Genomic DNA, 24,615 nt, shown 5'->3' with positions numbered 1-24,615 from the left:
ATCTGAGAAGACTTTGTCCCTTAATAAAGAGAAAAACCAAATTTTAATTTTGTACCAGTGTACTTTTGATATAAAAATTCATTTTTAAATAAATTCTTTTTAATCTTACCCAGCTTGACCACACAACACAATTTCTTCTTAAAGATTCCTTTTTCATAAACCTTCTGCAGCTTTCTATGTCTATGCAGGTTTTGTTCTTTTTCTTTCTTATTTTTGAACAATCATTTATTTTAGGAAAAAATCACTTTCTAATTTTCCTTTAACAAAAATGCATCTTCATTCTTCATACCTTCTCTTACTGAAAACACATACCCTACTTTCCTTGTCTACTCTTCATATATAGTAATTTTCTTAATTTCAAAAACTTACAAAGTTTATCTTAAAAAAAATGATGCAAGGCAGTTGTTAGAGAAAAATTACAGATCTTACTCTTAGAGGATAGCATAATTGCCTACGCACCACATTAAGTGAGTATAAACTCCTTCCACATGATATAAACCATACCCTTCCTGGAAATTACAGGGTGAGACTCACTCGTGGCCACAGGTTCATGCTGACATTGCTCTGCTAGACTGGGAATGACAGAAAAGGCAGAGGCCACAAGATCCCGACATTCCTGCTGAAAAGGGTTGCTCTAGGTTGAGCAGGCAGAAGAAAGATTTGAAAGATGGAACAACTTCTAAGCTGATGGCAGAGCTATAAATATCTCGGAAGCCACCACCCGAATTCTCAGTCTCACATGCAGTTCTAAGAAATGGGGGAAGTTCTTTTAAATACAGATGCTGCCTGGCTGTCAATCTAAAAAGACAAGGCAACAAGGTGGGAGGCTGTCAGAGAGAGATTCCAGCCTGTCATTGAGGAGTCATCGCTGTGCGTGTGCAGGACAGAAAGGGTGGGTGATCTCGTGTGGGCCTCTCCATCTGGCACATGGACCCTTCTGTTGCTCAGTTTACTGTGGTTTAAGAGCAGTGGCTTTCAGAGCATCCCATAGCAAGAAGGACAGTGTATATCATGGTCCAGCACACACTTACATAAATAAAGCCATATATGTAACTGAAATAATTTAATAACTGACATGTATTTCCTATTTTCGGTATATGCCATACATGTATTCTATTTTTCATTTTATGAAACTATTTTCTTTTATTTATATAGAATAAATACATTGGTCTATGTATTATTGATATTGAAATATATATAACATAAAATATGTATAATACATAAAAATTGAAGATAAACGTTATCCATTTATCTATTTTGGTAAATGTAGACATCATGCAAATTTTTTAAGTAAATGTTAATTTACCAATGGTCTGTGACCACAGTTTGAAAGATGAGAAGTGACAGTGAATCCTTGCACAGTAGGAGAAAGTTCCACTGCTTCTCATCCGACTAAGGGGCACCCGCTGCTCTGCCCGCATTCTCTCAGCATCAATGCGCACAGTGTACAGAGAGTTAATTTACACTCATTACTCTAAGTTTTCTGGCCTTTTCTCTGGTTCATTTGTATTCCCAGCTCTTCCTCCAAATTGTTTTAAAACTATTTATAATTTTTGCTTTCCATCAAAAACTAGGAGGCAGGCAACTGTGACCTGTCTATCACATAGTAGCATCAGTAGTAGATTAGCAAACCCACAGACACGTTTCATAATTTCCAGGAGCATATGTCTCATTACAGCAAACTTTTCAATGTGGCACAAAACATGTCTATTGATAACCCAAATAGACAGAGAGGCAATTGTGTCTCTAAAGAAAAGTTAGAAAGCCAAAACTAGACAAACTTATGTTTGGCAATCAGTCTCAGCATACCGTCCTACCCGAAATGGTTTAGACACTCAATGAATATCTATTTCATTTAACTTACTATAAACTTTTCTCTTATTTACATTTCTTTTAATGCTTGTTTTTAATATATGTTTGGATTAGGCAGTAAATAGTTAACCATCACCCCAAGTCATTCCTCCTGGAGACAAATTCTGCAGCAGAAACAACAAGAGTCCACTCAGCCAGTGGACCCAGGGAGAAAAGTTGTACATTTGCTTTACATTCAATACTGATGACTCTGAGGACATGTCTGTTTCTACGAAACCAACAAACTTGAACAATTTTTCATCATGGATTATCTCAGACCACTTGAACTTGAAAAACATTTGGGTTAGTTTCTATATTTCTGAGAGTTTTAGGAATGCTTAATTTATATAAATGTTTAATTTTGGCAATACCATCCAGAGGTAGAAAACTCTCATATATAGAGAGAGACAGACAGACATACATAGACACACACATAGACACACAGAGATCTTTAAAGATGTTAGCCACGTCTCAGATACAAAACTGAAAAGAAGACTTGGATCCAAATTGTGTTTCTGGCAGAGGGACTAAATTAAGGTTACCTGCCCACGTAGCCAAAGGTTTTTACTAAAGATTTCTCCTTTTTTTGCATGTTGTGAGGATACTTTTGAGAGCTGTGTTGAAGTCCTTTTGTCTTTTGGAAGCTCCTGCATAGCAACTGAAGTGCACATTCCATTCTCTCTGAGGGGTTGGAATCCTCTCTTTTAAGGGGGACCCTTAAGGTGGACGGATCTGAAACAAAGCTTCCCCAGAGCAGCCATTACCATTCCAAATTATCCCAGAAGTTCACCCATTTCCACTTGCTTAGTTTTAGATCTCTTATTTTCTAACCGTGCATGCAAATGAACTAATTCAAGTATTTCAAATGAGCCTCATTAGGGCAAAGAAAGTTTTAAATCATCCTTGGGCAAAATGGGTCCATTGAGGTAAAAATTTACAAGAAGAGGGACCATATTCTTTAAACATAAATCCAGCTGGGGTTCCCAAAGGAAGTTGACTATTTATGGCTGTTCTAGAACAATTGTTCCCCATAATTTAGAGAGGGCTATTCTCAGATGACCAAGGCAGGAGGGTCTATGTCATGGGTCAGGTGTGTGCTGCCTGTGAGGACCACTTCCCAGGGTGTCACCAATGGGCTGTTGGTCTCTCTTTTACGTGTCTCAGAGATTCCTGAGCAGCAAGTGGTGGCAGGTTGCTCAAGGTCCTAGGATGACCAATCCTTCATCTGTGCCTTCAGGATAAGCTTATCAAGTTCCTCTGACCCGAAACAGGGTGTGTTCTTCATTGCAAGGCCCTGTGAGATCACTGCACATCATGGACAGAGTCCCAACACTTCTGCTGGATTTCCAGTTACTGAGAAACAACCCAAAAAGGGTCAGAAGGAGCAATGTGTCTTACCTTCGGAGTAGAAGGACCCCCATTTGGACAAGAGGAGAAACTACGAGGTCTGCGTTGGTTATGAAGAACAGCTGAATTTTGAATTGTAAGAGAATGTGGCCGCTTGAATAAATGAAAACCTACTAGACCTCCAATAACACTCACCAAGAAATGTCCTTACACCTGAATTCTCCGCCTAGTTAAGGTGAGGACGGAATCCTCCCTCCAAAGGACAGAACCAGTTAGTCCTCCCAAATAAAATCTGCTCTGAACATCAACCGAAAATAGGAGCTTCGGATCCCAGAGAACTTACTGCTGGAGCTCTGAGGCTCACCAACGGAAACACGAGAGAACAAGCCTGTCTTGGAGGTGCCTTCCAAGTGTCCATGCCAGCACCAGGGTCCGCGCTCAGTTGCTCTGGATCTGCCGACTACACCAAGAAATATCAACTGAGGAAAAATTCACTACATTCAAATAGCAGATATTTATTTGGGCAATTAGAATTACAATTTGGGAGACACAGATTCAGGCAGAAACCCAAAATGTGTTCCAAGGAAGACAAAGGAGGCAAGGGTTTGTAAAGGCAAAAAGAGAAAAATTACACAGGTCGTTTTGAAAATCTGTGATTGGAGCTGGCAACAACTGTTACTTCCTGGCCATACGTGATCAGTTGCCAAGGCCATTTCTAAGGCAGAAAGTTCTTATCTATAGGAGTCAGCACATTTCTAGGAACAAGGTCAAGATGACAACAGTGAAACACAGTGCAAAAGTTATATTCCTGGGGCTGGTCAGGTGGTATAGTGGTTAAGTTCATGCACTCTGCTTTGCTGCCCAGGTTCACCACACCGGATCTTGGACATGAACCCACACACGGCTCATCAAGGCACACTGTGGCGGTGCCCACAAACAAAATAGAGGAAGATCGGCAACAGATGTTAGCTCAGGGCCAATCTATCTCACCAAAAAAAAATAAAAAAGTGACATTCCCTCTGGTAGAGAGTGGCGTGCCTGCATGAGCCCCGTTTCCTTAATGGCCTCCCAGCTCCATGTTAGCAGCCTTGACAGATGTAACTCCATTTTGTCCACAGAGAAAATAAACTTCTGGTGTTTAGGCCACCGGGTCCGTGTCATTTCATCATGGCAGCCAAGCTGACTGAGAGGAAGGACCCACTCTCCCTGCACATGGGCAGGGAGGGTTTCTCCCCTGTCCCCGGCTCTCTGCTGACCTCCTCCGTCCCCTGCTTCCCGCCGCCAAAGCCGTCTATCTACGGCAGACCTGGCGGCACCGTCCAGAGGCTCCCCAAGGCCCGCCTGCTGTGTCCCCGTGCAGGGGTCGGTCCCCACTGTCCTTAGGGCGGAGGAGAAGTTAAGGGTCCGCGCGAACACCCACTGCGGAGTCGCAGCACCGCGCGCTGCGCTCAGGCGCTGAGGGGGCTCCGCCTGGATCCCCTCCCCCGCTTTTTCCGGAAGGATCCACACACTGGATCCTGAGGCAACTTCAGTCCATCTCGACGGAACGGAGGCATTGGGGATTGTTCCAAAGTCCTCCAACAGGGACACCCAGCTCTTGGGGGTGGCACGGTTGCGGGGCACCCTCTCCCCGTCCCTGGAATCCCAGCCCTCCTTCAAAAAGCAATCAGATCGCGCCGGTTCCGGGCGCTGGGTGGGAAAGGCTCTCCTGCACCAGGAAAGAGCAGCACAAGGTCGGGGCTTAGGTGCTCGGTAACCTCCTGTGCGCCACCCAGGGGGCGCTGCGGCCGCTCCAACCAAAGCTTCCAGAACGCACGGAACGCCCAAGGCCCCCCTCACCTTGCGCGACCCCCAGCCATCCCGCCAAACCCGCATCCAATCAGAAAGCGCCACACTCCGCGGGTCGAGCAACAGCCAATGGAAAGCGGGATTCCGCGCTCTGGACCAATGGCCGCGGGGCAGCAGGCGCATATCTCCGAGCGCGCCCGGCGGTTGAGGTCGAGGAGCAGCGGCGGCGGGGAGCTCGCCTTGTGGGGCTGGTGCGATGGGGACCCAGGGCCCTGTTCCCTGGGGACGCCCAGGCGGGAGGGGACGGAGCCGCTTCGTGGGGCGGAGGGGACAGGCCTGGGAGTGTCGGGCCGGGGCCGCAGGGCGTAGGCGGGGAGCGGGGCCGGAGAGCGCGGGAGGCCCGGTCCGCGACGGAACGTTCTCGAAGCTCCGGGAGCTGTGTGGGGTCACGTCTAAGGGGATTGGTCACGTAGAAATTCAGACTGAGACGCTTCACAGACGCGCACTTTCGAGCGACACGTGAACATAAATAGCGCGTGGAGTCTGAATCCTCCGCCGGCGGTTCCTTCAAGTGAACGCGCGTCCCACGGAAAAGCAGCGGGTCCAGCGGCGACTCCACACCCGCCCCGCGCTTCCCGACAGCGGCTTCCAGCTGCGCACGGGGCTCCGTCTGCGCCTCCGTCTGTCCAGCTCTGTCTCCAGGGAGGGACGGAACACGCTGACCATCTTTCCTGCCTCATCAAGGACATGCGTAAGTGAAACTGGCCTTTTCTTTCTTTTGTTCACTCTGAGCGCTGAGGATGAGGAGTCGGGTGACCACAGGTACAGTCTGGTGCCACTACCGTGATCTGGGCTCAGGCGCCAGCAGTCGTGTCCACCTTTGATTGTGCACCGTCAGTGCGAACGTCAGCGCGGTGAAGGGACTAGGAACCGCCCAGTCCTGCTATGAAACGCTTGTCCCTCCACGCGCCCTGGAGAGGTCTGTGGACCCCCAGTGCCTGGGGACTCCACTGTGGTCACTCTGAGGACCGGGGCTGGGTAGGGGCTCAGGAGAAACAGGGGGTCGTTCCCAGGAGGGAGCTCAGCTTCACTGTAAAGGAAGGAAGGAGGAGAGCGAGGGTCTGCTTGCAGGTTTGGGGGCAGGAAGGTGAATCTTCCGGGTAGGAAGGGAGCAAGGTCATCTTCCAAGAATGTGAAGAGAGGAGTTGGTCTGGAGTTGAACAGAGGAAGTTTCAAGTAATTTTTTCAGAGAGCAGATACAGCTGACTAAAGAAATGTAAATGTGAATGATCCAGGTGAGGCTGGCGGTGAATTTATAATTAAGGCTTTCTGTTGAAAGCTAGGAATGATTTTCCCGATATCTCTGGTTAGCATCCTGGTTAGATCATGAGATGGCAGTGGCCTTGCAGACCACCTGGCTCCCAGGCCCCCATTTTGTAAATGCAGAAATTGGGGGATTTCCCAGGTCACAGAGCTGATGCTGATCCTACGGGGGTGACAGAGTCGAAGGCCACATCAGGCCTCCTGGGAAACACATTCTGTGAACTACAGGGTGTCTGGATTTAAGTAAGGCAAAACGAATAATATGCATTTGAAAATGTGTGGTTGGCTGGATCCCAAAGCTCTTCCCAGGGTGTTGATGAACCTTTCCTCTGGAGGAGTGAGCTCCTTGTCATTGGAGAAGTTCTTTCTGGAACTGAATGCTTCCTTCTGGGATGCTGTGGGGGGATTGCTGCATTGTGTCCATCTTTGATGCCCTGATGACTCTGAGATTTGCTGCTTGTATAACAGACCACAGGACTTCAAGTTCTGGGGACTGTGCATTAGAATTTAGGGTGGGCAGCACACCTCCAGTTTCATTTGATTTCCTCTCTGTATTTGTAAGGATGCTGTGTCTACAAGTGAACAAGTGGTTCGTGTCTGTACACTTAGGTTCCCGGCGGGAACGAGATGGTACATTCAGAATAGGTACATTGAGGAGAACCTTTAAAAGGTACCATTTACAAAGGAATGGGCAGAATTTCAGGAAACCACCAAAGGGCAGCGCAGTATCCCAGCATTTGAGACGTCTGGGAGACATCGCCTCCTAGGCGTGAAGGGGTGAGGGGAGAGAGTGGTCACTGGAAGTGGACAGGGTTGCTTTAGGAGGAGCGCTGCCTGCTGAAAGTTGCTCCTTGATAAGCGGTCCCCAGCAACCCATGGCAGGCGGGCAGGGAGGCAGCCCAGGAGGGGGCACCCTGCCCGCACTTTCTCTGGCCCTGGCTAAAGCACCCGGACGTCGGAGGGCAAGGAAGCCCTTTGAGGCAGTCCACTTGGGGCAGCCCCCGGGGCCCAGACTGGATGGAGAAGCACCGAGGGGAAACCTAGAGGGAGCTGGGAGACACACACACAGGAGCCGCCGGCACCTGGGCCACAGTGAACTGTGTCCTAGTCCACTTTCCTTCCCCGACTCCATCACCGTTTACCTTGTTCCCTGGTCAGGACACAATCAAAACTGCTGTAGTCTTCAGAGAATTATGTGACTAGCCATAATGTGAAGTTTAGTTGACATGACATGGCTTCCAAGTTACAAAATAACCTAACTTTCCTATAGTGGCAAACACTTAGGTTCTGGGCTGACTCTGGTGCTTAGTAGCCGGGTGGGTTAGAGCATGTCAGTTTCACATAAAATGGTCACATAAGCCTTGTGGGAAATAAGGTTTGAGAAAACCGTAGACATTCTGAAGCACATATGTATGTTCTGCATGCCATAGAGGGACGACTGCCTTGAAGACGAGGGTCTCACATTTATGTTCTGGTTCGAAGTGTGAGTGCATCTCTATCCACGTGGGGCAGGCAGGGGTCCAGATCGGAGATGCCTGCTGGGAATGGTACTGCCTTGATCTTGGAATTCATCTGATGGTCAGATGCCAAGTGACAAAACCATCAGCAGTGGGGATGACTCGTTCAACACGTTCTCCAGTGAGACTGGAACTGGCAAGCGTGTGCCCAGAGCAGTTTTTGTGGACCTGGACCCCACCGTGTCAGTAGGTACATGGACACTCGAGGTGGCTGTCATGGGAGTGTGGGAGAGCCTTGCTAAAGCCTCCCATGTTTTCCATTGGATCCCCTTGCAGAAGGGACGGATGTACAAGTGTATGCCCATGGTCATGTTAGGTGACACACTGGAAGGTTAGTGCCTGAAATGTCCGTGGGACTCAGGCACCTAATTGAGAAAAACCTGCTGTGAGGTTGGCCACCACTGAGATGGGCTGGGGGTGGAGTCACTTGTGGCCTCCTTGGCCCGGTCAGGTGGTTGTGTAGACCCTGTCTCTAGGGCACCCGGGCACCGGTCCCTCCTTAGTGCTGTGCGCTCCCTCAGGCTGGAGCACAAGTCTTGACCTGAATCTTAGACATAGAAAGCTCAGTGTAGAATATTCGTTGGGTTCCTCCAGATTAGAAGTCTGAGGTAGTTTCCAAGGAGAGCTGTAAAGAAAGCACCTTTCGGTGGCCACCAGGGGATGACAAAATGTCACCCTGAAGCCTGTGAGACCCAGGCCACATAGGGTGGCTGATGGGACTGCCCAGCAACAGTCATGCTGGGGACTGTCTAGCCTGTAAGGGATCTTTAAATTCCTCCCTTGGCTGTAGCTACGGGGATGGAAGAAACACACACATGTAGAGTTGCCTGTGTGCGGGTGTGAGAGCTCTCCTCCCTTCTTGGGGAACCAGTCACACTGGCATTTGTCCTGCAAGTTGACTCCTCTCTCCCAGAGCCATCGGGTGCAGTTGTGGTCTGTGTATTACACAGAGACGTTTCCTGTGAGACACCGATGCTGCTGACCTACAAGGAACAACATGTGCTTGGTAGAAGGGGACGGTCCCGATCTGTTCACCCTGGTGAGTTAACAACAGGCCTTAAAGACTCACGACACCTGTGTCCTCTTTGTACATGAAGTGTGCACAGGGACCCACAGGCAGCTCTTCCACCCGGAGCAGCTGATCACTGGGAAGGAAGACACAGCCAATAATTACCCCTGAGGCCATTGCCCCATCAGCAAGGAGATCATCGACCTGGTCCTGGACTGGGTCTACAAACTGGTGAGAGTGCCAAGAAGGCCTCCTCTGGACGCTGTCCTGGACAGGAGTGTAGGCCTTAGATGGTGACGAGGAGGATATTTTGGCAAAATGGAGGTCTTAATCACGAGTCTACAGTCTTACCCTCCAGTGTGGCTGTGGTGCATGCATACATCTTTACCGTCTGTCTGCTTTGCCTCTAAGTGCCATGCATGTTCACTGTGGAGGGTGTGAATCTCGTGATCTTGCAGAGGAAGAGAAGTGACCGGGGCTGGTTGGAGGTTGCGCTGTGTCTTCTGCCCACGTTGGCCCTGTTCTCTGCTTTCTCTAGGTGGGTCTGTGCGGGGCTGCAGGGCTTCCTCATCTTCCACAGCTCCGTGGGCAGTCCCGGCTCTGGGTTTGCATCTCTGCTCACACAGCACCTCTCGGTGGACTATGGCAAGAGGTCCAAGCTCAGACTTGCCATTTACCCAGCCCCCTGGGTTTCCATGGCCGTGGTGGAGCCCTCCAACTCCATGCTGGCCACCTGCACGACCCTGGAAGATGTTGATTGTGCCTTCATGGTGGACAACGAGGTCATCTACAACGTATGTCATCACAACCTGGATATCAAGCTGCTGCTGTACACCAGCCTCAGTCATCTGATCAGGCAGATCGGGTCCTCCATCACAGCTTCCTTGTAATTTGACAGGGCCCTGAACAGGCACTTGACAGAATTCCAGACCAAGCTGCTCCTGTACCCCCTCATCACTTCCCCTGGCCACCTGCACCCCGGTCATCTCAGCTGAGAGGGTCTACTATGAGCAGCTGTCCGTGGCCAAGATCACCAATGCCTGCTTCAAGCCAGCCAACCAGAGGGTCAAGTGTGACACTCACCATGGCAAGTACATATGACCTGCCGCATGTTTTACAGGGGGGGACGTGGTCCCAAAAGGCGTCAACATGGCCATCACCACCATTAAGACCAAGCGCACCATCCAGTTTGTAGATTGAGGCCCAATTGGAGCTAAGGTAGGAGTGGGTGATGGGGAGTGGGCCGACCCGTTAGCAAGCAGCAGACCCTGCCATGGAATGCGTCCCCTTTCAGAGAATCCCCTGTTCCTTGCAGCTCGGCTCTTGGCCGTTACTTAGGGACCCAGCGTGATCGTCTATTCAGGGGCATCTTTAACTTCCCTCCTGAGTCGTCACACTAGAGATCTGTGGGGAGAGTATTCTTAGTTAACAGAATAGAAAAATTTTAGAGGACTTTTGTTCCTTTTTTGGGTGGTAGAATTAGTGTGGGAAATGTAGGTTGGACTGAGAAATGGAGGCATTTTCCTGCCATTTTGGTAATTCGTGCAGATATCTGAAATGGGGGAATTACTATGAACCGACTACTGTCCCTAAATCTTACTTCATTCCATAACTGTGTAGAAACTACATCCAACTTAAATGTTCTCTGCAGTCTTGGATTTAAAGAAAAATTATCATGGATCTTTCTGTGAGGAAAATGGCAACATCTTTATTTCCGTCTTGGTAAGCCTAGAAATTCTGGCCCGAGTTTGCCTCAGACCACAGTTTCCCCCTTCCGTTGGACATGGGATGGAAACCCTGCCGTCGCTTTCCAGCTTTGTCCACCCTCAGTCACCAAACCCTGGGGATCCTCTCCCTCAGGACTGTGCCTCCCTGAGCCTTTTCATGCCTGCTCAGACCCTCCCTGCTTCTGCTGGGCCCGCTGCAGGGGTTCTGCACTGGGCCTTCCTCCTCTGGGCCTCCTCTGGTTCAGGGTCAGCGTGGTGGGTGGCCCAGACACCTGGTTCTGTAAACGCGTTTTCTGTGGACACAGCAGAGCTGCTCATGGGAGGATTGCTGTGGCTGCTTTTGCTGCAAAGACAGAACTGAGGGGCTGCAACAGAGACCGCGGGGCCCACCCAGCCTAGACCATGTAGTGTCTCGCCCTCTCCAGACAGTGTTTGCTGACCCGGGCCCCAGCTGACCCCGTGTGCTGCTGCCAAAACCTCTGGTCACATTATCCCTTGGTCTGAAACTTGGAATGCCTCCCCTTTGTCCCAGCTCTGGAATGTCACCTCCTTCCTCCTACTTGGCACACACATAGGCCACCTCCTGGTGCAGTGGGAGCAGCAGTCCTAGGACCTCTGACAGTGTCCTGTGCCCCTGCTCTGCACAGGCTGGCTCGTTGGTGGGAAAGCAGTTGGTGGGAAACAATCTTCCCTCGTGATATAGCCACAGTTGTGTGCTCTAAGTCTGTCGGGGTGGAAGAGGTTTCAGCCACGGAAAATAATCGCCATCCTGTTGACGCCTGTGGAGATAATAGCGTATGAAGAATCCGGGGCAGTGTACTTTTCAGAAAGAAGACAGTCCTGTCACCTGGGCTCCTGTCACATGTCTCAGTTGCTGGGACACAGCCCTTCAGGCAGCTTGGGACCCAGTCAGGGTGGCTGACTCCAGGGCTCCTCTGTCCCTGTTTTCCTTGTCTGGGGACCAGCACCCTGCTCTCCTGGCTCCTTGCCTGGTACCAAGAAGGCTCAGGGACTGCAGGGTGAACCGAGTCTTCTCCCGGGTCGCCAGAGGGGACCTATGTCTTCTGTTCCCATGATGCCGCCACCATTTCTGGGTTTGACAGAAGCTTCACAGAGCACTTTCTTCCCCTTCTCTGGCAGGTGGGCATCAACTACCAGCCCCTCACCGTCGTCCCAGGGGAGACCTGGCCACGGTGCAGCAGGCCATGTGCATGTGGAGCAACTCTGCCACCATCACCAAGGCCTGGGCCCGCCTGGACCCTAAGTTCAGTCTCATGTATGCACAGTGAGCCTTTGTGCACTGGGACGTGGGGAAGGCATGGAGGAAGGAGAGCTCTCTGAGGCCCGGGAGGACCTGGCAGCTCTGGAGAAAGACTACAAAGAGGTGGGTATGGACTCCATGGAAGCTGAGGCCAAAGCAGGGGAAGAGCACTGAGTGGGAGCGCGGCTGGCAGCCCTCCCTGTGTCCTCCCCCCACTGTAGCATTACAGGACATGCTTCCCTATTAAAGTGGCTGTGTTCAACCTCTGTCTGTCGTGGTGCTCGGCTGGGACACACTTGTCTGTGCAAAGGAGCGGGTGGGACCCCAGAGCTGGATGGGCCACATGGAAGGCTGGTCCGGGCTGCACAGGGCTGCGCAGCTGGAGTGGGCACACCGCCACCCACTTCTGTGAGGAGCCACTGCCACATGACACGACCCGGGGCAAAATAGTGTTTCCAATGCAAGGTTTCAAAGAACAAAGATTTACTAAATTCTAGGAAAACTGAGTTACACTTTTCAATTGAATTTGCATTTCTCAGGCTCCTCCATTGATGGGACATGTGGACTAAAGCATAAAAGCTTAGAACTAGAACTTTAAAACCTGAGGTCTGTGGAAGGAGGGGTATCCACAAAAATCCCTGAAACTGTCAGTCAAATATGTAAGGTCAGGACCTTTTGGGGGGGAAAAGAGTTTTATTGGATTCTCCACAGCATCTACGACCCACAGGTTAGAAGCTGTAGGTGACAACGCAATTCATCCTTGTCCTCACTGTCTGCAGTCTCAGTAAAAGCATTATAAGTTTCACTTTAAGCAAAACGTGCTGATGTGTTTATAAAAGACCCAGTAACATGGGTATTTTGTCTCAGACCCGAACCTGAGGTCGCGGAGGGTGAGGTCACTGGTCTCAGTCACTTGGTTAGTTCAGCTGTATCATAACCAGGACCAGCACACGGAACGAATTCTAAATCTTTGTGCCTTAACATCTTCAGAAGGCGATAGAGAACATCATGAACGGACCCTCAGGTTTTCACAAAGCTTTGTTACCAACTGGAGGAAGGCACACAGAGCCCCTGCGAGGGGCTGGGGAGCCCACAGCAGGGCGGTGGGAGGCATCTCTGCCCCTCTCAGGGGCCCCTCCCAGGGGGGCTCTTCCCCATCCCCGCCACCAGCAGCCTGGCAGCAATGGGCTGGCAGGACATCCTCTGGCCGGATCCTTCCCGGCTGCCACGTTCTGCCACTGCCTGGCCTCCACCGAGAGCACTGCTGCCTTTGTTTCTCTCTGAGCAGAGAAGGGACACTGTCATCAGGAACCAGGGCAAGCTGCACAGTCACCGCGCACCTGCTGTGTTTGTGTTCTCATGAGCAACATTTACGTCAAGTACATTTCTGTCACGGTCCTTTCAGTGGGGACCCTATGGCAGCCCTGAGTCCTGAGGCTGAGCCTGGCCTGTCTCTTGGACAGACGGCACCTCCAAGAGGAGTCCTTGGCTGAGTGCAGGAGGCCCTCCTAGGACAGAGGCCATGCCAGGAGCCATGGGGAAAGTTCTGGAGGTCAATTTTGGGGAAGGGAAGCTCGGCCTGTTGACTCCTGCCCTGGGGAGCGCACGCAGTCCGGCCCTGGCCGCCAGCAGCACAGGAGGGCTCATGCGTAATTTTAAATTTTTTAGTAGCCACATCAAAGAGTAACAAGAAACAGGAAATTAATTTAAATAATCTGTTTTAATTAACCCCAAATATCCAACATATTATCACTTCAACATGGGATCAGTATAAGAATCACGCGTGAGGTGTGATGTTCCCTCTGCGCCCAGCCCTCTGCACCCAGGCACATGGCGGGTGCCCACATGCCCAGTGCCTCTCACCATACCAGCCTGGGGCCTGTGGCTCCCGCATCGCACAGCGAAGCTGCATGAGAAGCCCATGGCTTCCGCGCACCACGTTCATCCCCCACGTCCTGGAGGGACATCTTTTAAGACGTAGTTTCCTGAACTTCAACAGGGAGCACTCCACTGAATTTCTTTCCTCAGTGACCCACGTCCCCCCATGACAAGCATTCCCCCTCGGTGCTTCCGGGGTCTTCTGCTTCCCCCTCTTCTGCGGGAAAATGCAGAAATGAGTGAGCTAGTCGGTGACATTCCCCACGGGCCACCTCGATGGCCAGGGATCAGGAACCCAGACAGAGTCAAGCTCCTCAGTGGGCTCCAGCCCACGGCCTGGAGCAGGTGCACACCCTGATTCTGTGGGAAACCTAAGGCCAGTGAGTGCCTACAGCCCCAAACCCCTTGTCCTCCTAGGCCACCACAGTCCCCACAGTTGGGCCACTCTGACAACTCTTTATTTTCTCCACCTCAGATCCTGCCATCAATGAGACAGCTGGAAGGTCTCTGTGCATAGACGCTGCGACAGGGGCCTCAGAGATCTGTCTTGTCTGCTGGCCTCGGCCTCTTGGCCACAGTGCATTCCTGGCATGGCCCCTCATCTGATACTCCCTTCCCCCTCCTCCCCATCAAACCCCTCCCCAGGCTGCCCTCTACCCGACCAGGCATCTCCCCAGGGCCCCTGTGTCCTGGTATCCTGGCCACTGGCCACCCAGTCCAGCAGGACCCAAGGCCTGAGCACTTGAGGAGAAAATGACCCTGTGGAGCCCAGCGCTCCACTCTTGTGCCCCTGATCGGGGTTTCCTCCCTACCTCTCTCAGAGCCCCCTCTGACCTCCCAACCCCTCTATGCCAGTGCTCCCAGCGCCATTCCCATGGCACCCCTCCTGACTCTCCACTCTCTCCCTCTTCCCGCACCCCCAGCTCAGGCCCCACTGCCACCAATGGCCTGGATCCACTGGATCCATGCTCTGCACTGCCTCCCCGCCTGCCCTTCCTCTCACAGCCACCTCCCCACCTCCCACCTGCAGGGCTGCAGGGCAAGGACACTGCAGCTGGCACCCAGGGCCCCCCAGCCTGCTCAACCCTTACTGCTCCAGCAAGGCCAGCTGCACTGGCCTCCTCCCATCTGTTACTGTCGGTTTGTCTAGCCATCTCCCTCCCTGGACCAAGAGCATGTCCACCTCACAGTCCCACTGTGCCCCCAGTGCTAGAGCTGGCCTGGCACCCAGAGTCCTCAGTGAGTGAGTGCCAGCACCCCTCCGGGGAGGAGGGCTCTGTTCCCAGTTTCTCCTTCCTTCTGGAAACTCACCCATCAATTCCTCAGCTCAGCCGCTAGTCCACCCACCCCTCCCCTGACCTGCCCCCTGGCCCTGCCCCACTCCTCCCTGGCCCGAGCTCCAGATGGCACCTGGAAGTTCCAGGTGGGTGACATGGGGAGGGGCGGGAAGGAGGGTGAAGCCAGAGCACAGGTGGGATCTCAGCCCTCCCTCACACATCCCTGGAAACACCTGGAACGTACTCTCAGCTCAGGAACCAGGCAGAAAAGAAGAGTCACGGTTTGTGCTCAGGCTGCCCACCCAAATGGCCAACAACATCTCAGAGGTCGAGGTGTTTCTCACACCCAGGGCTTTGCTCTGCACAGCACACCATGCTGCCCCTTCCCTGCCCCTCGGTCAGCTGTCCTCCTCTGGGCTGGGGACACCTCTACAGAGCCGAGTCTCACCCAGCTGAGTTAGCCTCCAGGGGGTGCGGGTGTTGATCCTGTTCCAGAAGGACTGCAGGTTGTCTCTAATAAAGCGAGCCCTGAAATCCTGTCCTTGGTCTCTAAGCTGATGGCAGGGATGACCCACAGGGTCCTGCCCTTGCTGCTCGAAGCTGCTCTGGTTTTCTGGGGACCACGGCAGTTTCCATGGAAACAAGAGAGGGCACCAACCCCCAGAGATAAACCAATAAACACAACCTGTAAAAGGAGAGAATGGGCAGCAAGAGAACTGGAGGGACCCAGGGGCCCAGGAGAGAGGCAAGTGCAGGGCAGTGGGGCAGTGGAGCAGAACCGCAGAGGCTGCAGGCCCGGGGCCCAGGAAAAGGAGGGGCCTGCAGAGGCTCCAGTTCTTGGCAGAAAGAGGCCCTGGAGGTCAGAGAGACACAGAGAGAGCAGACAGAGCATGGGTCAGTGAGGAGGCCTGCACTCGAGTACCCAGGGCCGCACAGGACAGGGGACGTGGGGACCCAGGGCCCTGGCTCTCCCACCCACAGTGGCCCAGCCTGTCCTCCACCCACAGGTCAGCCCTTCTCCGGGTGTCTGAGAGAGCCCCATGCTTCTGGCCAAGCAGCCAGCCAGGGGGTTCGGCTGCAAGTCAGAGGGTTTCTGATAGCACCTGGGAGCAGAAGGGACACATGGGGAGGAGGCAGTTGGAGCTGCACCATGACACCTTGTCACCAGCACCTGTTCATGCCCCAGTCATGGCCCTCGAGAGTGAGGAGGCCCCTCACACCTGAACCCAGTGCTCTGCCACTCCGGCCTCTGCACCCTGAGTGTCCAAGGCAGCCAGGGGCTGCCACGCTCACTCCCATCCCACACCCCACCACCCGAGGAGGGAAGCTCATCTGGCCAGACTCCAGAGCAGGACTTGGGGCCAGTGGAGTACAGGTGAGGGGGTGGCAGGAAGGCCTCTGCCTGCCCAGCTCCCTGAGGCCAGATAAACTATGAGCACAGGCACCAAAGCAGTCTTATTCCCGGGTTTGTGGAACGAAGGCAGGAGTGCAGAGGGGAGGAGAGGCTGGGGCAGCAAATGTCCCAGATGAGGCCCAGCCTACTCGGCCTCCCGGGGGCACCCGCTCTGCGTCCACCCGATCCGCAGGTTCTCTCTGCAGGGCGCAGCCAGGCCGAAGCTGGCAACTGGAGCCCAAGGGGCCAGCCCTTGGATGGCCCAGCGGGCCCTGGGACAAGACGGACGGAAAGGCCTGTCCACTGAGGGCCAAGGCCACCCCGTGCCCGGCGCTGCCCCCTCCCTACCCCTGCCACCTAGCTGCCCGGGCCACAGGGGCGGGCGGGGAGCACCGGGCCCAACTCTGACCTCTTGACTCAGGCAGGCTCGATGGGGGCAGACACAGCCGCAGGGGCCTGGGGCACGCTCGGCAGCCTCTGCTCGGCACACGGACGGAGCATCTGGAGGACGGCGAGGGGCGCCACGTGCAGCATCAGCAGGGCCACTGGGATCCTGCAGAGACAGACCCGTGCGCAGGGAGCCCTCCTCGCCCAGGCCAGGCGGCTCAGCGACAGCGGGCGGGCGTGGTCGCCTCCCTCAAGACCCAACTCTGCCCTGGGCCTCCGGGACTCCAACAAGGGCAGGGGGAGGAAAGCAAAGTGTTTGGGGTCATCGAGCTCGCAGCCCCGCCCACGCCGGATCTTTGAACACGGCGGGGTCGATGGCGCCGCCTGCCGTCTGCGCAGCCAGTCCGGCGCCATCTCCTGGGCGTTCAGCGCCTTCTTCCGGCGCAGCGCGAGCTTCTGCAGGGTCCCCTCCACCCCCAGGCGCCACCATCTGAGCGGCCGTGGGAAGGTGCGCGCCCCGCCCGGCCCCTGGCCCCCAGCCCATGGCCACAGCCCTGGCGCCGCCGACCCCGCCCCACCGGGGGCGTCCAGAGCGCGGTCTACCGGCCCCGCCGTCGGTTCCCTTCCCGGCAGCGCTGCCGCCTGGTCTCCCCGCAGTCCGATCCCGGAGGGCAGGGACGGCGCGACTCCCCTCGGCCGTTCGGTCCGCAGACATCTCCGTGCCGGCCGGTGTGTTAGGTGCGGGGGGAAACGTGGAGACCTCAGAGACCCGCTCCTTGGCGATCTGGCCTTCCCTGCTGGGCTGCTTCGGTCATTCTCGCTTAGGTAGCAGCACCCAGTGCAGTGTCTGGCATACAGTGGACGCTCAATAAATAGTGGCCGGAGAAAGGACCATCAATGTAATTGCTCTCCGCGGGCTCCCCACTAGGGCACAAGCCTCCATGGCCGCAATAAATGGCCTCGCATCGCACACACGCAGTCCTTGCCGTGGATACAGCGTGTGAGCTCAGGCCCAAGAGGCGCAGCTACCCCCACTACGCACGCGTATTCACAGGTGGAATCCACACACCCGGCCAACATCGTTCTGCGCAAGGTCTTTTTGAGTTAGCCCGCAAAGCTTGGGGAGCCTTTCTAGCTCGGCCAGGGGGCGTGGCTCCTGGCGCATGTTGATAGCAACATCTCGGCGCCCGGAAGCCCAGTGGCGGCCTCAGTGCTTGAGGCGTGCGACGCTGTGGACCCCACAGGTGAGTGGCGGGAGCCGCGCGCGGGACGGTCCCGCGTCCTAGCGGCCTCCCCGAACCTCCGCCGGAGCCGTCTCCGCTCCTCCGCGAGTCCCGGGCCGGCCCGGCGGCGCCCTCGTGCCACCTTCCTGTCGCCTCCCGCGCCCGCCCCGGCGGTGCTCGGTTACCGCGCGGTGAACGGGCCGGAGGAAGGGAGCTCCGTTTAAAGTGGAGCCTCGGGTCAGCCAGCGGTGTGGCCCCCGAGCCCTCCTCCCCGCGTGGCTCGAGTTCTCCGAGCCTCAGTTTCCCCATCTGTAGGAGGGGCCCCCATGCTCACCTCACAGGACGCCGGTGAGCCGGAGCGGGAGCAGAGCGGCCGCGGGGACGCTTGGAGCGATCCTGGCCTGCATATCCACGTGTTTCTCTGTGTCTATGAATGTGATAGTTACGGTGCAGGTCAGGCCTGCACGTGATAGTTACGTGCAGGTCAGTGCTCAGAGGTGGGGATCAGTAAAACATTTCGCAAGGAGTGTATGAGACACGCCCCAGAGACGCTAGCAGAGCTGTACCTTTGCGGGAAACTCCTCAGTGACTTTAACCAAGTCTTGGCAGCGCTGAGCAAAGGGCGCGTTTACAGAGTCAGCTTTCAAGCTAAGCCTAGAAGACAGAACAAATCGAAAAGATCAGGAGCATATTCGCTTTGCAGCTTTTGCTGATATTGTGGCTCGAGTCAAAACAGAAACCCAAGTGCTGGGCAGGAGTCAGACACGCACCACTGGCCTGATTAACCTACAAGTGAAGAAGGAAAATGAGAGGCAGAGAGGCATTTATTGTGCGATCAGAGAATTGCTATTCAGGGAACACAGATTCAGTTACAAACCCGAATAGTGTACCCTAGGGAGTAAAAGTCAGAGGCTTTTAAAGGTACCAGAAAGGAAGTATGCATACTAAGAATGTTAATTGGTTTGGGGGCAGAAAGGTAATCTTGGCTACAAATAATTGGTTACTAAGGCTAGCCAGAGGGAGGCAAAAGCCCATCACTGTGAGGGGCTGCAGGTTTCTTGCAGGTTACTCAGTTCAGAAGGTCATGTTCTGCTCCCTGAGGATGTGTATAGGAACCACATTTCCTTCATGGCTTCTCAGCTCCATTTTAAAGCCCTTAGACATGAGTGACTGTTTCACATTCCACAACCTCAATCAGATAACACACAAGGGGCCAGCTTAGGAGAAGCACCTGTCTCCCCACTTCTTACTCTGCTCCTCTGTTTACCAGGCTCCATCTCTGTCTGGCACCCAGCCCTTCCTGCCCCTGGAGTTCTTGGAAACAGTTTGGTGTTTTAGCTTTGATTTTGATAATTTTATTCACATACCATAATACCAACTGAAAATGTGCACTTCGGTGGTTTTCAGTAAATCCACAGAATTGTGCAACCATCACCACTATCTAATTTCAGAACATTTCCAGCACCCCAAAAGGAAACTCTGTCCCAATAGCAGTCACTTCCCATTCCCCTCTCCCCCATCTCGTGGCCACCACTAATCTACTCCCTGTCTTTATGAATTTGGCTATTCTGGACATTTCATAGCAATGAAATCATACTATATATGGTCTTTGTAGCTGACTTCTTTCACTTAGCATGATGTTCTCAAGATTCATCCATGTTGTATCACTACTTTTTTCATTCTTATAGACAAATATTATTCCATTGTATAGATATTTCACATTTTATTTTTCTGTCATGAGTTGATGGACAATTGGATTCCTTCTGCCTTTCGGCCACTATGAGTAATGCTGCTATGAAAGTCCATGTACAAGTTTTTGTGTCAACACATGTTTTCATGTCTTGGGTACGTAGCTAGGGCTGGAATTTCTGGATCATACAGTAACCTCATGTTTGGCCTTTTAAGGAACTGCCAAATGGTTTTCCAAATCAGCTGCGCCATCTTGCATTCCCACCAGCAGTGTGTGAGGGTTCCACTCGCTGCACATCATCTTCAGCATTTGTTCTTCTGTGACTTTTGACTGTAGCCATCCTGGGGGAGCATCACACTGTGGTTTTGATTTGCATTTCCCTAATGACTAATGATGTCAAGAGTCTTTCCATGTGCTTATTGGACATTTGTGTACCTTTGGAGAAATGTCTATTCAGATCCTTTGTCCATTTTTAAATTGGGCTACTTATCTTTTTATTGTTGAGTTGTAAGAGTTCTTTCTCTGTGCTGGATATAATCCCCTTATCAGATAGATGATTTCAAATATTTTCTGCCATTCTGTGGCATCACTTTCTTGAAGTATCCTTTGAAGGACACGGGTTTTTAATTTTGATGAAGCCCAATTTATTTTTTTTTTCTTAGGTTGCTTGAACTTTTGCTGTCATGGTTAAAGAAACCATTGGGAGAAGGAAAAATGGGTAAAGGGGGTCAATTATATGGTGATGGGTGGAACCTACACCTCTGGTGGTGAGCACGTTGTAGTGTATACAGATGTCCAATTCTAATGTTGTACACCTGAAACCTATACAATGTTATAAACCAATGTTACCTCAATAAAAATAAAAACTAAAAGAAAGAAAGAAGTCGTTGGGTGACCCACAGTCATGAAGATTTACTCCTATGTTTTCTTCTAAGAATTTGTTGGGAGTTTAGCTAACCTACTTCATAGCATTGCTGCCTCAGCATCCATTTTGTGTGGACAAGCAGCCTGCAGGGGCCTTGAAGTGACAGTAGCCCCTCCCGGGAGTACATGCCCTAGATAACCACTGGCAAAGTTGTTACCAGTTTCACTTCCGTGGGACTTGAATCCCCAACTGGATGCCAATTCTGTTACCAATTTAGCCTCCCTCTGCTGGTCCTCGAACCCACTATCAGAGGGGACCCGAGGAAGAATCCACGGGTGGGACTCGAGCCCACAGTGCCCAGCTCTTCCTTGGAGGGTTCTTTCCTGTTCAGTCTTGTAGAGTTAAAACGAGACTGAAGCTGAGCATTCACTAGCACATGCTTTATTTAATGGCCAAAGAATAGAAAAGCCTGAGCAAATTTCACAAATCAGCTTCTCAGCTCTGGGAGGATTAAGCAGCTGTTACAAGGGGTCAAGATAATGAAGGGGAGGAATATTCATAGCAATACAGGCAACGGGCAGGGTTTTCTGGGGAATGGCCTGCCACCCCTTTTCTTCCCTTATTTGGCCTGAATTTCCTGCCATGGCTGCAGGTAGGTGTGTTATGTAACGTGATGATGTTTTCCAATGAGCATATAATGAACTGCAGGGTCTGTGTTAGGTCAAGTCAGACTGTCATGTTGCCTTTAATCGGTTTTAACTGTTTTTGACCATGTGTCTCAGCCATCTTCTTCTTCCTCTCTCTGTGGTTTCCTGTATGCTCAACATAATATGTTAGGCTTGTTCTGAGCAGGGTTGTGGTTAATGTCCTGTGGAGTTGGGGGGCCAGGTAACTGAGTCACCAGTAAATATCAGTTCCTAATATGACTCCTGCAACTTCCCCTGTGAGAGGCATTCTCCCTGTCTCCCAGGGCCTTCCCCCTGTGCACTCCTTGGATAAGACCCCTGCGAACCTTACCAAAACCTCCTTTGGTTTGAATTGACCAATCCATACCTAGCCTGGGAACCCCAAAGCACTCTGCCTGTGGACCCCAATAAAGGCATATGCCCCAGGTTCCGCCCTGCCCTCTGCCTGCACCTCCAGGTGTGTCCCCTCTAGCTGTGCTATGGACCTTCTCCAGGACCTGTGAGTCACAAACTTCTCTATTTCAATTCTTTTGCAGTCTGTTGTTGAACCCAGGCTCACCATCCAATGCTGCCAGGGCTCTACTCAACAAATGTTAATTTGACAAAGTCACAACACGTGTCATGGGCATACCTCATTTTATTGTGCTTTGCAGATATTGTGTTTTTTACCAAGACAGTCAGGCAAAATGAGGTATGTATATCCTTCTGGACTAAGGAGAGGGAGACAGAGAACGGAGACTTCAAAGGGGGAGAAGACAATTTACAGGAAGATGAAAAGAGTTCATATCTGGTAAACAAATGTTTGTGTTGTTCCATCTATAGACAATGGGACCCGAAAGAGATCTTTTGATAAAATGGCCCTCGCTAGATGCCTTCCTGCCCCCCACACCTAGAATTATCCATGGTAAGAGCTCCTCCTGGGACAGGCCCTTCCAGCTTAAATTCTTTTAGGCAGTTTGGAGGAAGGTCAGATGTTCCTCCAGAGTCTTCTGAGCCTTGATTGTCTTCAGCTCAAAATACTCTGCATACCGATGCAGGCTCACTGAGCCAAGGAGTTGAAAGAAATTTCTTGAACTCTCAGGGTCTGGTAGTAGTGCTCCTTTATTCAGAGAATAGCATGGGGACAGGACCCATGGGCAGTGAAGAGCTGCAATGGATTGAAATTTATAAAGCATAGGTATGTGAGTTATTTCTTTACAAGACAAAGGAAAGATCATGCAAAAAAATGTTATCAGTGCAGGTGGGGTCTGGTTAGCAGGTGGTCCTATAACTTTGGATAGAATCAGGTCAGGAGGTCCTGTATTTCCAAGAGGAGGATATAGATCTGCATGTAGGGCCAGAATGCCTTGGGCTTTTCTCCCTGGGGCAACGTTGATCCTCATCACATGCCACAGTGGCACATTTTGGGGTGTCCTTGATGTGGGCTCAGTGAGCTAAGGAGTCCAAAGAAAGATTTCTTGGACTCTCAAGGTCTGGCAGTAGTGCTCTTTTATTTAGAGAATAGTGTGGAATAGCATGGGGACAGGACCCATGGGCAGAAGGAACTGCTGCAAACATGGGTTGAGGGTAGGGCTAAATTTAAGGCATAGGCATGTGAGTTATCTCTTTACAAGACAAAGGAAAGAATAGGTAAAAAAAAGTTGTTAAAATGGTATCCGTGCAGGTGGGGTCTGGTTATTGGGTGGTCCTGTAACTTTTAGATAAGAATCAAACTGGATTAAGTAAATGGCAAAAACCACCACCTTAAATATTATCTTCAGCTAAAGACAAAGGAAGATGTTGCGGGGGGGGGGGGGGGGGCGGTCAGTCACATGAGGTTACCAGACAGTAAACAACTTAAGTCCTTGCCTTCTCCATTAAGAGTTTCCAGAGATAAGGCCATCCCCCCTTCCTCCTGGTGCAGAGAGGGAGACACCCCCCACAGATGGAGACTTCCTTCACAAATGCAAATATCTCTCATCAAAGGGCAAGCAAATTCCACTCCTCAGAGCCTCCTTCTCATCTGCAGTTTTTAAAAGTAACCAGCCTAAAATAATCCTCATCAGCCTGCCCTGAGCCCCATCTGTTCCCTTCTCTGAAACTTCCCTGGAAGTTTTCTTACCACCCAAGGTGGGGTGGTGGGTTCCTCTGCCCCCTGCAAGGCATGCCAATAGTCAGGAGGCAAAGAGGTAGGAGAGAGAGGACTTTTTATTACAGTTTGCTAGCAAGAGGGAAGATGGCCAACTCATGTCCCAAAGAACGGTCTTACAGAACAAAGACTACAGGCCAGTTATACAGGGGGTGGGTCTCTGGTGGGGCCTTCATCTGATCTGTGGGTGGGGCAGGCATCTGGTCTCGGTTTCTCATAGTCTTTTATTTTACTGGATATGCGTCAGAAAATGGAGCAATGTCCCATACCCTGATCTTTCAGTTGCCATTGATGATGGCTATCAGCATAGGCTCTCTGCTCCAGGGTTGTCACATTCCTAAGGAACTCAGAAAAACAAAGTTATCAACTTACAGCAGCTGGAAGGGGCCATAAAATCTACAGAGCATTTCTGGGCTAATCAAAGGTCATTCCGAGTTACAATATGGTTTCTTTTGTACAATATGGCTTCCCTTATGTCAACCTTGTGTTGAGCTGGTATTGGTTTCACATATTGAATGCTGAGCTGGTGACTGTGAAGAGAGAAAATGAGTTAGTAGCTGAGTGGTCAGGAATCTGCAAAGGGAGAAAAGAACATAGATTAGAATGAGGATGAACAAGCAGATAGGAAGGGATGGGAGCCCATCTGCTCCACGCCATTAAACCAGTTCCCGATCCTGGGAATGAGTCAGTCCAATGAAATGGGTGAGCTTCATTTGTCTGATGGAAAATGCGAATCTTCTCTTTATAGATGGAAGTTAGATACTACTTGCCCTATTTGGTTCAAATAAAAGCAACATTTTTCACCAATGATTGCACAAGCTCCTCACTGCTGAGCCATCAGTGTGTCCAGAGCAGGTCAATTGTGGGGGACCACAGAGGCTAGGCTGTTAATCTCTGACTGGAGTATTTTCTCCATCACCATGGAGAGATTGAAGATCGCCTTTTCTAACTCATAATTTCCAAAGCTGGGGAATAAGATTTTTATTACTGAAAATAACTCAAGAGTTGTGATAGACAAGTAGGTTCCCTATGATTTCTCAACTGGCACGTTCATGTGGCACAATCTTATGAACAAAGGAGCCCAAGTTTCCAATGTGGCTGGCATTTAGGGTGGAGTATCTGGTGACAGAAGGGGGCAGGTATCCAAGTCCACATCGTCCTGACCAATTAGCTGGGAACCCTTTCTATACTTTGTTGTCACATAAAATAAAAAGACCAGTGTGTTTTACAGACAAGGTTAGAGCTGAGCCTGTAGTTTCCAGGGT

The 24,615-nt window shown here is 51.7% G+C and overlaps 1 protein-coding gene, 2 long non-coding RNA genes and 1 pseudogene across 9 annotated transcripts in view; 2 read left to right on the top strand and 2 right to left on the bottom strand.

The window, feature by feature from the left end:
• The window catches only part of LOC139084652 (uncharacterized), a 24,501-nt gene extending 3,984 nt beyond the window's left edge, over positions 1-20,517 (bottom strand). Inside the window, exon 1 of one of the 2 annotated variants that reach the window (XR_011542192.1) lies at positions 18,316-20,517. This is a non-coding gene — a long non-coding RNA (uncharacterized lncRNA). Of the gene's footprint in view, positions 1-2,393; positions 7,963-18,315 lie in introns of those variants that run through there. The other variant, XR_011542191.1, reaches the window with a different exon arrangement.
• LOC103563636 (tubulin alpha-3 chain-like) lies at positions 8,875-12,230 on the top strand (annotated as a pseudogene).
• Positions 13,525-17,498, bottom strand: LOC139084650 (uncharacterized). Of its 2 annotated transcripts, XR_011542187.1 has the most exons (3): positions 17,362-17,498; positions 16,781-16,924; positions 13,525-15,831 (listed from the first exon to the last, which is right to left on the bottom strand). It is a non-coding gene; the product is annotated as an uncharacterized lncRNA (long non-coding RNA). The 2 variants fall into 2 exon arrangements; XR_011542186.1 differs by lacking the exon at positions 17,362-17,498 and having other exon boundaries at positions 16,781-17,061.
• LOC139084648 (cationic amino acid transporter 4-like) overlaps positions 17,770-24,615 on the top strand; it is a 27,480-nt gene continuing 20,634 nt past the window's right edge. For 2 of the 5 annotated variants that reach the window (XM_070628294.1, XM_070628287.1), the window contains exon 1: positions 17,770-18,002. In XM_070628294.1, the coding sequence (XP_070484395.1) occupies positions 17,922-18,002 (81 nt within the window). In that variant the 5' untranslated portion in view covers positions 17,770-17,921. Of the gene's footprint in view, positions 18,003-21,686; positions 21,722-24,615 lie in introns of those variants that run through there. The other 3 variants (XM_070628290.1, XM_070628289.1, XM_070628288.1) reach the window with 3 other exon arrangements.

The sequence above is a fragment of the Equus przewalskii genome, chromosome 7 (genome assembly GCF_037783145.1).
Source record: "Equus przewalskii isolate Varuska chromosome 7, EquPr2, whole genome shotgun sequence".
NCBI classification, from domain to species: Eukaryota; Metazoa; Chordata; class Mammalia; order Perissodactyla; family Equidae; genus Equus; species Equus przewalskii.
The sequence above is the reverse complement of the archived record's forward strand: the minus strand, read 5'-3'. Positions and strand labels throughout refer to the sequence as shown.